The sequence below is a fragment of the Myotis davidii genome, unplaced genomic scaffold, assembly GCF_000327345.1.
Source record: "Myotis davidii unplaced genomic scaffold, ASM32734v1 scaffold395, whole genome shotgun sequence".
Taxonomy (NCBI): Eukaryota; Metazoa; Chordata; class Mammalia; order Chiroptera; family Vespertilionidae; genus Myotis; species Myotis davidii.
The window spans coordinates 2,550,404-2,564,234 of NW_006287904.1; the positions used below are offsets into that span (position 1 = coordinate 2,550,404).

The 13,831-nt window shown below is 34.2% G+C and overlaps 1 protein-coding gene across 1 annotated transcript in view; it reads left to right on the forward strand.

Annotated features, from left to right (window-relative positions):
- The window catches only part of PDCD6IP (programmed cell death 6 interacting protein), a 43,802-nt gene that overhangs the window by 15,886 nt on the left and 14,085 nt on the right, over nt 1–13,831 (forward strand). Inside the window, 7 exon segments of the mRNA XM_006759605.2 lie at nt 1,226–1,379; nt 2,474–2,574; nt 4,845–4,961; nt 7,609–7,831; nt 8,811–8,934; nt 11,285–11,462; nt 13,617–13,728. Coding sequence (XP_006759668.1) covers nt 1,226–1,379; nt 2,474–2,574; nt 4,845–4,961; nt 7,609–7,831; nt 8,811–8,934; nt 11,285–11,462; nt 13,617–13,728 — 1,009 coding nt within the window.

Sequence of the window (13,831 nt, forward strand, 5' to 3'; positions counted from 1 at the left end):
TCCCTGGGACCTCACTAGTGCGCAAGTGCGAGCTCTTCAACATTCTAACAGGCACCATGATAGCGCAAAATCGCGAATCTTCAATGCATATGTAAAGAAATATACGGTAACCCGAATTTACCACACTCGCAAAATCGCACACAGCCAACCATACACGCAGTATGGTATCGCGATTCGCGATTTTGCGCTATCATACTGGGTGTATGGTCGGCTGTGTGCGATTTTGCGAGTGTGGTAAAATCGCATAACAGCAAAATCGCATAACAGCCGAGCATACACCCAGCAGCGCTGCTGATGCCTGAACGGTATGTGGAATGAAGTGGGCGGGCATCGGGAGGCCACTATGGCCCGGGGCAAGCACTATGGGCAGTCTATCTGAAGTGTACCTGGCGTATAGGACGACCCCCCACTTGGAGGCATATTTTTCAGGGCCAAAAAATCGTCTTATACGCCGGCAAATACGGTAATTGGGAAGACAAATCTCCGATGGTTAATGTTTCACCAAGGAGCTCTGAGAGTCAAATAGAAATCATTAGCATTGGGTGGTAATGCTGTTCCTCAGAGGAGTAGGTATCTGTAGTGTTTGAGGCTTCCTTAAGCATATATGTTTAATTGTTTGAGAAATGAATTTGTTTGGGACCAAACCAAGTACATTCAGTACTAAAAACATTTTAATATTTTATCCCTGCCTTTATTTTCATATTAGTTTTGAGGAAGTATATCTAAAAATAAGTTTACTCAATTTGTCCTGTTAATATACTATTTTTGTTACAATTGACTTTTTTTTTTTAATATATTTTATTGATTTTTTACAGAGAGGAAGGGAGAGAGATAGAGAGTTAGAAACATCGATGAGAGAGAAACATTGACCAGCTGCCTCCTGCACATCTCCCACGGGGGATGTGCCTACAACCCAGGTACATGCCCTTAACCGGAATCGAACCTGGGACCTTTCAGTCCGCAGACCGACGCTCTATCCACTGAGCCAAACCGGTTTCGGCTTGACTTTTTATCTTTGTTAAATTTCTTGTTACTCTATAGTATTTTAGAAAAAATACCCTATTGTCTGTAGGTCAGATGTTTTAGAGCTATTTTGCACAATATAAAATTTAAATAACTATTCAACTGAGTTAACATTTGGAATAATTTTGTGTCTAACAGTAGAAAATTAAGTCTTGCTGAGTTCCTATAAATTTTTAAAGAAATTCTTTTTACTCCCCTCTAGTTTGCTAGTGGTGCCTTTTTACATATTAAAGAGACGGTTTTATCTGCCTTAAATCGGGAACCTACTGTGGACATATCTCCAGATACTGTTGGGACCCTCAGTCTTATCATGCTGGCACAGGCCCAAGAAGTCTTTTTTTTAAAGGCCACAAGAGGTAATTCCAATTTGTCATTTTGTTGCATGTGAAAATAAGTGATAGTTTTTTAAGATTAGAAGATGATTAAAATATAACATGTTCAGTGTAGAGCATGAACTTGAAACATTTGTTATTGAAAATTTTCAGCTTTCTTTTTCTGAACTTAAGGTGGTATAATGCACATTTAAGAATGTAAGTTGTATTTGCAATCTTTTTAAAATGGATAGTTAGCTATTGTCTTAAAACATTGAATTCTGAAATAATGTTTATATAGGTTTGTAATATGTCAAACATGTATTCATTTAGCAAATATTTATTGAGTACTTTCTGTGTTCTAGTCCCTGCTCTAAGCTCTAGGTAAATAGAGTTAGAAGAAAAACAAGATTCCTTATTTCAGGAAGCTTATAGTTGAGTGTTGGAGAGATAATAAGAAATTAAGTGGCTCAGGTAAAGAGAGATAATGTCTTTAAAGAGAATAAGGTGGATTGTGGGATAATGGCTGGTGGTCTGGTCTGGCTGTGGGGTAAGGATGGAGGAGCAGTCATGCTAATTTTAAATTCATTAGTGAAGAAGAGTACCTTTAAGGAGATCTCATTTCATCGAGATCTAACTGACAAGATTGAGCCTAGCAGAATCCCTAGCTCTGAATGAGGGAATAAGATTAATTCTTATAAGGCATGCAATTTAGTATAACAGATTGGAATATAGACTGAATATGTAAGTACAGAGAAATTAAAACTAAGGGTGCAGTCATGTGGAATCCATATGACATAGAATTCCTGTACAGTAAAATCCATCCTTTTAAAATACATACTTCATTGGTTTTTAGTATAGTCAGAGTTTTGTGACCATAACCAGTCTTATTTTAAGACATTATCATTATCCCCAAAAGAAACCTCATACCCACTGGCAGTCACACTCTATTCCCTCTTTCCCCTAGCTCCTGGCAACCACTAAATTATTTTCTGACTCTTTGTATTTGCCTGAGGAATAATTAAATTTCATGCAGATGAATTGATTTCATCAATAAGGATTTTTTAAGACATGTACAATCATGATATATCAGATTACTTTATTTTAATTATAGTGGTCAATTTCATATTTTATTCCAGATAAAATGAAAGATGCCATTATAGCCAAATTGGCGAATCAGGCTGCAGATTATTTTGGTGATGCTTTCAAGCAGTGTCAGTATAAAGACACTCTCCCTAAGGTCAGTTATCATTTTTATAAACACTTGGCTGTTTGCATGTAGAAATATTTGGATACTGTGTACAAGAAGCAAGTTGAAAATTACATTTTATAAAGATTTGAAATTTTAGGAGAGGCATTTAAAGAATGTATTTGTAGAAATATTTTTTTATTTAAGATGCATGAACATTTATTTCATATTGAGGGGATGCCTTTGCCTCTGCTCTTCACTTAACTTGTTTTTCCAAGCTAAATCTCTTCCTGGAAATTTTTAAATATCTGTCTCAATAATTTTTATCAAATAAGGGTATTGTGTACTTCTGATTCATTGGTGATTTGGTACAAGCATGAATACTTGAGCATGTTGATTGTTCACACTTTTAATTATTGTCCTGTTTTCTTGAAGACATAAAGAAAAAGGAAAAGGAAACAAATTCAGCCAATACTTTTATTAGAATTAAGTTTTGTCAACAGGAATAGAAAAATTGGACTGCTGTTGAACAGCTAAGGAAAACAACCATCTTTAAACCACGTATTTGTTGCAGGAAGTATTATTTTAATGTAAATTTTTCTGAAGTGACATTTGAAATGACGAGTCAGTGATGATCATTTGGAAGGACAAAGCAGATTATTAGACTAACAAATTTAGAATGGTTAGAAAGGGAAACTGAGATTGAGTGAAATGTGGTATGATTCAGTTACTCTTTCAGAAATGTTCAAGGAATTAGTTTCATCTGTATGATAGCACATGGTATTTGTCACATGATCTTGTAGCGGAGTTTATTGATTAATAGATCATTCAGGAATTTTTAAAAATTATGAAGTTGCAGATAGTTTTGCGGTGGAGTAAAAAAAAAGCATGTAAGTTTCATCAATAGAACATGTTAGTTTAGTCAGAAAATGTACAATGTGAAGATTCCTGGAAATTTAAAATACATCAAGATACCAGTTGAAAGTTGCCCAGGACTCTTGGGTATTAATAATATTACTCTGAAAAAAAGACTTGGGATCCCCTCTCACCTCTTTTTCATTGGAAAGCCCTAATGTTCAGCTGCTCAGTGTACCGTTATATCCTGTTGGGCCATTAGTGCAGTCTTGTCATGGAGAGAAGAATGTCACCTACAAAGACTTGGGAACGACTTTGCAGCATTCCTGGTATTCCTTGAAACTCTCCTGTTTAAGTACCAAGTTGCTCCAGCCTTACCTTGAGAACTGGCATGAGTGCAGTTTGAGATTTAGGTGTCCTTTATTTTTGCCTTTTTTACTAATAAAGCTCCTAAGATATTTCATATTTTAATTGTAAAACTGAAATTTCTACAAATAATGATCCAGGAAGCTAGGATATTATTCATTGGGAGACAGGAAAGGACATAGGTAGTAATTCAGTTTTTGAATGTCTTATTTATCGATTGATTGATTGATTGATTGATTGTCTGCACAGTGATTGTCTAGTATATTTATTGGGTCTTATATGACATGTACTGCCTAAAAGCAGTAAGGTTGCAGGCTAGGATTTGACATTTTAGAAGAGCTGGTACCCATACAACAGCTTCCCTGGTTCATGTTTTTGGATCTTTTACAATTAATTTTGAATGCAGTTTTTTTAAGACAGATTACGGCAGAATAACACTAAATCATATTAGTTATTAACTTAGTTCATTTGTCTGTTGGCTATGTGTTTTTGAGTATATGATACTGAAATGTTAGTTGTTATACCATACTAAATTTTTATGTGGCTAAAAATCATCTTTATTAAAAAGTCTTAGGATATGAGTATAAGTGGGAACTTACTTGTACTGTCTTTTGTCTCTTAAACATGATGAAACAGTCAGCTATAGAGCAATTTTAGTGTATGTGAGTAATGGTTTTAGTTGACTCTAAGGGCTGGAAAAGGGCTCATAAGAAAGCTTCTAAAGCCTTGTGCTTGCTATTCCTCTGGCTGTCCATTCTACTTCTCTTTCTAATGCATGCTTTCCTTTCTTCTTTGTAAACAAAATGTTGACTTCATGGCTCCATTAAAGAGAATTGTAAAAATTTTAATTGGCTTCACTTAAAAGAAAACAACAACAACACCCCTTCATTCTAATTGGAAGAAAAAAATTGAAATGATTGAATTCAACCCATGCAAAATCATGTGGTCTTCTCTGTTTACACCTAGTGACTAACCTTTCTCTAACGATTAATGGGGTAATTCTAATTTCTGTCTCCTTTTCCTTTTTCTTCCTGCATCCCATGTTGTCTGTGGTGGTTTGTGTGGTTGGACTCTTCCCTGGTCAGTATTTTTATTTCCAGGAGGTGTTCCCTGTCTTGGCTGCCAAGCACTGTATCATGCAGGCCAATGCTGAGTACCATCAGTCTATCCTGGCAAAACAGCAAAAGAGATTTGGGGAAGAGATTGCAAGGTTACAGGTGAGTCTCTTAGAAATAAATATTAAATAACTTGGATCTCCATTTTTCTTTCTTAATGAGATTCCCAAGTTTGCCATGAAAACCATTCCTGCCCATTGCCCCATCAATGGGGACAAGTGCTTTTAATAGGCTTTACCTGCTCCATGCTTTTTGAAATCTCATGTTTTATTTAAATTCACGCAAAAACAACAACAACAACAAATAACCCCCCAAAAATTTCATGCAAAATTGAAGTTGTTCTTTTTTATTTACCCATATTTATCTTAATATAAAATATTCTAAATTAATTACCAGACTCTAGAAAGGATTGCAGAGTGCCTAGCCTTGGTCTAAATTGGAGCATATAAGTTTAGCTAGAGAAGGACAGTGGTAATATAAGTACATCTGTAAACAGCAGAGTACTTTCTATGCAGTTGTATCTATATGGTAGGCATTGGGGTTGTCAGAAACGTGCTGTGGCATCTGGGGCAACTTTTCAGCAGGAATAAGTGCTGTTATTAGTTGTTTGTATTTTTGAGTATTGGTAAGCAGAGGGTAGGAAGATAACTGTTAAGGAAATTTTAATATGGCCTGGATATTAGAAGGTACTATGCAAGTATCATTTAGGAAGTTCACACAAATTAGTCTTTTCCTGAAAAAAAGAAACCCAGACTTATAAAAAATAAAATGTATGCTGGTATTATACCCCACAGTGACATAAACAGACAAAAGCATACTCTTTTACAAAACCCAGATTAACATATCTCATTTGTCTAGGAATTCACTTTGATCATAATAACTTAGATTCTTATATGAAAGGGGTTTCTGTGGGAGAGATTTTTTTTTAGGCTAGCATACTTAAAGTATTAGAAGTTTAGTTTATTTTCTGGGACTATTAGATTCAAGCAGGCTATTATTTAGTCTCTGTAAACCAGTCAGAGAAAAGCTCCTTTTGAAATTTTAATGCAGTTTTAAAAATCTACTTTGGAGAAAGGAGACTACTTTAGACTCACAGTGAAAAGTGAGAACTTTTTTCAATTATGGGCACATAAGGGTTTGTAGCTTTGGTTTTATAGCTTTATTATTCATAGGTCAAAAGTTAGCATAGAACATCAACACCCAGAGATTGCCTGCTTGATTCCCGTCAAGGCACATGACTGGGTTTTGGCTTGGATCCCCAGTGCAGGAGGTAGCCAATTGATGTTTCTATTTTTCTCTCTCTAAGGTAAATAAAAAAAATCTTTAAAAGTAAAGGAACTGGGTATTTCTGATTTACGAGTAAAAATTTTAAAAAATCAAGAATGAATATTGAATTTTATCAAATGCTTTTTAATATCTGGAGATAATTTGATTTTTTAAAAACAAATCTATTAAGGTTGAAGAATTAGATAAGTAGATTTTCTAATATTAAAACCATTTTTATAGTTCTGTAATTTTGGTGTTTTAGATTTGCTTTGTCTCCTGATGTGTTCACTTCATATAGATATTCTCTAAATGCCTGAGAATATTATGTATTCTTTAATAGTGGAGTTCAGGGTTTTCCATGTTTAGTGAATAAAATTCTAATCTTAAAAATTGTATTTACTTGGTCCATTCATCACAGAGACAGAGGTGTTAAAATCTTCCATTCTGATTATTGGTAGATGTATCAACTTCTCAATTTATATAGGTAGCAACTATTAAATGCAAAATTTAAGAAGTTTTATATCTTTCTGGCAAATTGGTGAATGTTAAATAAACATTATGTATTGAATTACTGAATAATACTTTTGACTTTATTGCCTATTTTATCTGATGTTACTATTTCTAATACCATCTAAGTAAGAAAATGTGGACCCTTGGTTTATATGAGGCATATGCTCATCTTATGAATTCTAATGGCAAACCGTTTTTTAAAAAATATTTTTATTGATTTTGGAGAGAGAGAGGAAGGGAGAGGAAAGGGGAGAGAGAGAGAGAGAGAGAGACAGAGAGAGAAAGAGAAACATTGATGTGAGAGCACAACATAGATAGGCTGCCTCCTGCACACCCCCTATAGGGGATGGAGCGCGAAACCCGGGCATGTGCCCTGACCAGGAATCGAACCAGCAATCTCGGTGCATTGGACGACACCCAACCGAGTCACACTGGCCAGGGAGCAAACCTTCTTTTAAAGCAAATTTTATATTGATGCTGAGACATCTTGTTTCTTTGTTGATCTAATGTGCTGCTGGATAATATTTTTCTGATTCACTCTTTCATTGTGGGTGTAGTCCTTTGAAGTTCCTGCCTTCATGTGAGGTAGTGAAAGTGATGTTGCTCAGTTCTCTGTCTTTTTGTAGTTTCAAGATCCTGTCTCAGGTTTCCATGAGGGTTTTTAAAGCATTTTAATTGATAGTCCTTTGGGTTATTGAAACACTGGACATCCAGTCTTCCTCAGTGCCTGTTTATGCTTATTGCCCCATGGGTTTCCTTTATTTTCTTGGTAATTCACACGTGTTTAAAGGGGTGTCTGCTATGTATTCTTAAATTTTGGAGTAATTTGTGATGAGAGAACTTCTAGGTTAATCTGTTGACCACATTGCTGAAAATGCAAAATCTCAAATTAGGTTTTTTAAATTTTATTTAAAAAAGAAACCAATGCTTTGTTGAGAAAAAGAAACATTATTTTTTAACATTTTCTTTTTAGCATGCAGCAGAATTGATTAAAACAGTGGCATCTCGCTATGATGAATATGTCAACGTGAAGGATTTCTCAGACAAAATCAACCGTGCCCTTACTGCAGCAAAGAAGGATAATGACTTCATATATCACGATCGAGTTCCAGACCTCAAAGATCTAGACCCTATTGGCAAAGCCACACTTGTGAAATCTACCCCAGTCAATGTACCCATTAGCCAGAAATTCACTGGTATGTCAAGTATTCAGTTGTAGTTTAATCTTACTCATCTTTTCTCTAGTTTAATCTATTTTTTTTAGTAGCCCAAAATCACAAAGTTGCAATTGTATGCTCTGAATATACTTTGCATTCATATTGTTCAAAATGAATATGAGAATAAAAATTATTATATCTACAGTGAAATTTTTAAATGGAAAAGATGTCAATAAAGGATATGTAAAGTATACAACAGAGTCAGAAAACTTGAAACTGCATTTGAGTAATGATAAAAAACTTTAAATAAGCAGTTGTCATTTTGTTAACATTTGTTATATTATTGAAGATTCTGCCATTAAAAATATTCATAAATATAACTTAAAACCTATCAAATTCTGGAGTCATGATTGTATCAGATAAATACGTTACAATATGGTGGGTATTGTAGGTATATGCAGTGTTTGGTAGTCTGTAGCTGAGATCCTAAGGATAATTAATATTCTAAGTTATTGGGAAAGGGTGATTATTTTACTTATTTTTATTTAACAAACACAAACTGTTTACCATGTGCCAAGGGACTCTTTTAAGCACTTTACAAATATTAGCTCATTTATTTTTCACAACAACCCCGTGAGCTAGTTACTATTATTATCCCCACATGACTGATGAGGAAACTGATTAAGTAATTTACTTGTCCAATGTTGCATAGTTAGAAAGTGGTAGAGTGAAAATTGAACGATTGCACAGTAGCCCAAAACAAGTGAAGTGTTTTCTATGATTAGCTCTTCTTCACCAAAGATTTCTTAAATTCAATGACAGACACATCTAAAAGGCAGGAGATTTAAGTTCAGAAAAAAAGCTTTCATTGTCATTGTCCATCGTACTTTCAGTAGCGATTTAGTTTTTAAGTATTTGTAGACTTTTTATATCAATATTGGAAAGGAAATACGAGCAGTCACTATATAATTTGAGTTTTGTCTCAAAATTTTGTTGACATTTCCATTTTTAATTGTAGATCTGTTTGAGAAAATGGTTCCTGTGTCAGTGCAGCAGGCTTTGGCTGCCTATAACCAGAGGAAAGCTGACTTAGTTAACAGATCAATTGCTCAAATGAGAGAAGCCACCAATTTGGCAAATGGGTAGGTAGAGCTTATCTTTCATAAATTTATATCTAAAGTTCTAATGTTTTCTGTTTGATTATTCTTTAACTAAATATTTATGAACATTTTACCTTCTGACCGTGGAACTGAATGTCAAAGATAAGTGAAAATAGCAAATAAGCACATAACACACATAAACACACATTTCTTGGGGACACTATATTTATTAAGCCCTACCAAATACAGTTGGAAGAAATTTAATTACTGAAACAAAGTGAAAATGTTTGACTGCTAATTTGTATTTATTTGAGGGAAATGAGAAGTAGAAATGAACTTTTTAAGTTAAGATACATGTTATATTCAGTTTTCTGAATCTATTTTGTTTCTGGTAGATTCATTGGTTTTAGAAAAATCTTAAGTATAATTTTCCTTCAGTAAAGTACATCCATTTTAAATGTACAGGTCATTTCTATGGATAAATGTGAATACAGTGGGGCCTTGACTTATGAGTTTAATTCATTCTGAGACCGAGCTCGTTAAGGAGCTTGTTAACTCAAATTACTCTATGAACTCAATGCAAAAAATCCTCGGAGAGACAGCTGGTATCTCAAGAAACTCGTTAGTCGGGACACTCGTTAAGTCAAGGCCCTACTGTACTCTTGTAACCACCATGATCATGACAGAGAACATTTCCGTCACCCTAAAATGCACCCTCATGCCTCTTTCTTTCCCTTCAGTTTCTCTTCCCCTGACCCCCAGTCTCTATGGTGCTTCCTGTTACTATAATTTTTCTTTTTATACAATTTGATGTAAATGTAATTATTATAACATGTGGAGTATGTATATTATAGTACATACTATAGTACAATATTGTTACATATGTAATACCTACGGTATAGATAAGCACCTATAGCAGTGATGGCAAACCTATGACACGCGAACTCATTTTTTTGGTTGATTTTTCTTTGTTAAATGGCATTTAAATATATAAAATAAATAGCAAATATAAATCTTTGTTTTACTATGGTTGCAAATATCAAAAAATTTCTATATGTGACACGGCACCAGAGTTAAGTTAGGATTTTTCAAAATGCTGACACACTGAGCTCAAAAGGTTCGCCATCATTGACCTATAGTATATACTCAAAATGTGTGTTGGGTGTCTTGCACTTAGCATAATGTTTTTGAGATTCATATATGTTGGGGTATCACTTTGATCCTTTTTATTTCTGAACAGTATTTCATTTTATGGTCAAATGTCAGTCTATATTCTTTCACCTGTTGATGGACATTTCAGATTGTTGATGCGGTGAACATTCATGTACAGATCTTTGTATTGACATCTTTTATTTCTCTTGGGTAAATAACTAGGATTACAATAGATTAGTTGTATGGTTAGTGTATGTTTAACTTCATATGAAATGGGTCGATTGTTTTCCAAAGTGGTTGTTTCAGTTTATATTCCCACCTGCACTGTTTGAGAAATGTAGTTGCTCTGTATCCTCATCAGCACTTGGTATTGTCAGTCTTTTTTTTTTTTTTTTTAATAGAATATTTCTAATGTTAGTTTGTGTACCAGTATCTTGTGATTTAATTTGCATTCTCCTGATTAATAAAGATGTTGAGTAACTTTTTATGTGTTTATTAGCCATTCATATCTTTTGTGAAGTGTCCGTTGACATCTTTTGCTAATTTTTAAGACTGAGTTTTTCTTCTTACTAATCTTTGATGAACTCTACATATTTTAGAGACAAGTCCTTTGTCAGATGTATGTAATTGAGAATATTTTCTCCTAGTTTGGTTTGCTTTTTTATGTTTTTAATTTTGATGAATGTATAGATTTTGACCTCATTTTTCTTTTAAACATAAGTTTAACATTCCCTTTATTATATAAATGAAATAACAGAGTAATTGTTATTGTGCTACAAACAGAACAGATGAAGATTCTATAATTAATACTTAGATCAACTATGTTCTCTTTACATAGGTGATATGAAATTATAACTTATGTATTCTGATTTGTCAGTGACAGTATAACAATCAGGAGTATAATAAAAAGATTACAGTTTTTAAGATAGACTTTTTGACTTATAATTACTTAGACTGAAAGAAGCTAAGTTAGAACTGTCAGCCAAAGGTATTTAGTATATTTTAATGTATATTTCTTTCTTTTTGGCTTTTAATTTCTGTGAATTTAAATAATTTAATTCTTTAATGATTTTGTTTTAATTTTATCAATCGCCTATTTTTTTTCTTTTCCTTTATTTTTCTGTTGATAAGACTTACCTACTTTTGGTATGGTAACTGAATTGCTGTTGACTTGGATATAGGAAATTAATGTTTTAAGGTGGTTTAGACCTTTATGTAACATAGTATTTCATTTTTTCAGGGTGTTAGCATCTCTTAATCTTCCAGCAGCAATTGAAGATGTATCTGGAGATACTGTACCTCAGTCTATATTGACAAAGTCCACATCTGTAATTGAACAGGGAGGCATCCAGACTGTAGATCAGTTGATCAAAGAGCTACCTGAACTACTACAAAGAAATAGAGAAATTCTAGATGAGGTATGTTTTGAGATTTGCCTTTCAAATAAAATAGTTTGATTCCTTGGTGTCCAGCAAGGATTAGTACTGGAGGCTTTCTCCTGTTTGGTTTCACAGGGAGGTGCTCATCATCATGGTGAACTTAATGTGGGTGGGCCAGAGCTTGACCTTCAGCCTCAAAAAGAATTTCAATTGAGTGAGAATAGGTTGATTTATGTCTGTAAGGGTATGTAAATGGACATTAATGAAACATATGACCATTGTGTAATATTAGTATACTATGAGAAATTACTGTCACACAAATTGTTCAAAGTCTTCATAATTAATGATTTTTTAATATTAAAGACTAGAGGCCCAGTGCACGAAATTCATGCATGGGTAGGGTTCCTAGTGATCAGGGCTGATCGGGGCCTTCTGGCTGCCAGTTAGGGCCTCCCTCCATTCTGTGCCATCCCCTGGTGGTCAGCGCACATCATAGCGAGCAATAGAACTGGTCTCCCAGTTGAACTCCCGCAGGGACACTTTGCATATTAGCCTTTTATATATATAGATTGGGTTTCTTAGTGAACATGGAGTCAAACAAAGGAAGTTAGGCCATCAAATGTTTTATAAGTCCACTGTATCCATTTTCCAGTAGAGAAGGCTTTTATTGATAGGAATGGAACACAAAGTTTTTTGGCTAAAGACAACAGTTTGCTAATGTTATTCTCCCTTTATTGTGCCTTTAACTCTTTACTCTAATTGATAAATTTCTTTCTTCAGCTATAATTATATTCAAGCTGGTTATATTGTTTTTTGCTAGTTTAGGAGTCACATCTCTCTTACATGACTTTTGTTATCAATGCTTTCATCCCTGATGTTCTGATTTTTCAGTTAACTTTCAGGGGATATTGTATTTTCATCATTTCTAAGTTCTTTGGGGCAGGGCCAAAGTACTTAAGTACTTATGATGGTGTGAACCTTGGGGATGAGGATATTGACTTCCTAAGCTTATTTAAAAGATGAACTAAACTAAAACAGTGGGATGCCTAGCCTATGGGACACACAGCATATATGTGCTTAATAAATTATAGCTATTTCTACTATTACTATTATATTACTATGGTGATGATAATATAAGTGATATGATATAACTGATATTGAACAAGGAAAGGAAGAGGGAGAGAGAGAGAAGTATCACTGATGAGAGAGATTGACCAGCTGCCTCCTGCATGCCCCAGACTGGGGATCAAGTTCACATCTTGGGCATATGCTCTGACTGGGAATTGGACCCTGACCTCCTGGTTCATAAGTTGATGCTCAACCACTGAGCCATGCCCGGTCTTCACTGATGTTTCTTGTGTCTACTCGTGTTCTGTTAAATTCACACTCTAAGCCAGTAGTCAACTACGTAATTGGCAAACTAAGGATAGTGGCTAATTCTGGCTTGTGGTATGTTTTGTATGGTTCACTGATGAGGGATGATTTTTACCATTTTAAGAAGATTGCAAAAAAAAAAAAAGAAAAAGAAGAATATGGGACAGAGACTGTGGCCCCCCAAAGCCTAAAATACTGTAGTGTTTGACAGAAGAGTTTGCAGACCTCTGCTCTAAGCTGTCAGGGATTAGCAGATACCATTGGCTCTAACACTTGTTTCCACTGATAAATTAGTATTTTCTTGTGTTTCTATCTTGTCTTCTCAGTTATGCATTAAAAAGGCATTTTTACATGTTATTATTCAGTGTGTGGTATTGGCATAGAAGTCTAAATCTTATTTCCTATTGGTAATCAATTTTCTCTTTGTTTTGTTTATGCCATAACAACAGTTATGGTTTAACTGTTAACTTTATGGCTTCTAAGGTTCAAAAACTTTCTATTTATTTTTATCTTAAAAACAGTCTTTGTTTAAAGTAGTCTTGGTATATGGATGTACATAAACTCTTACTTATTCTTCCTTTTTAATTTTACTGAGTAAAGTAATGGCTCACCTAGGCCTTTTACAAGATTTTTTAATTAAATACATTGTAACATGAATTTCCGCAACAAAGATTGTTGTGCCAATTTATATTCTAACCAGTAATGTAAGAGTAGTCCCATTTCACTAATTTTCATGTACTTGGAGTGTGATCATTTAAAAATATTTAACTTTTTACACCAGAAATGACATCCATTGTTGCTTTGCTTTTTTTTAATAAGTCATTAAGATTGTTGGATGAAGAAGAAGCAACTGACAATGATTTAAGAGCAAAATTCAAGGAACGCTGGCAAAGGACAGCATCCAACGAACTCTATAAGCCTTTAAGAGCAGGTAAAAATGTGCATAAATGACCTTCAAATTAATAAAGTCTCTATTTGGATCCACATTTTTGCTTGATTAAATTAGGTTCAATTGTAAGCCTGTTTTTACTGCA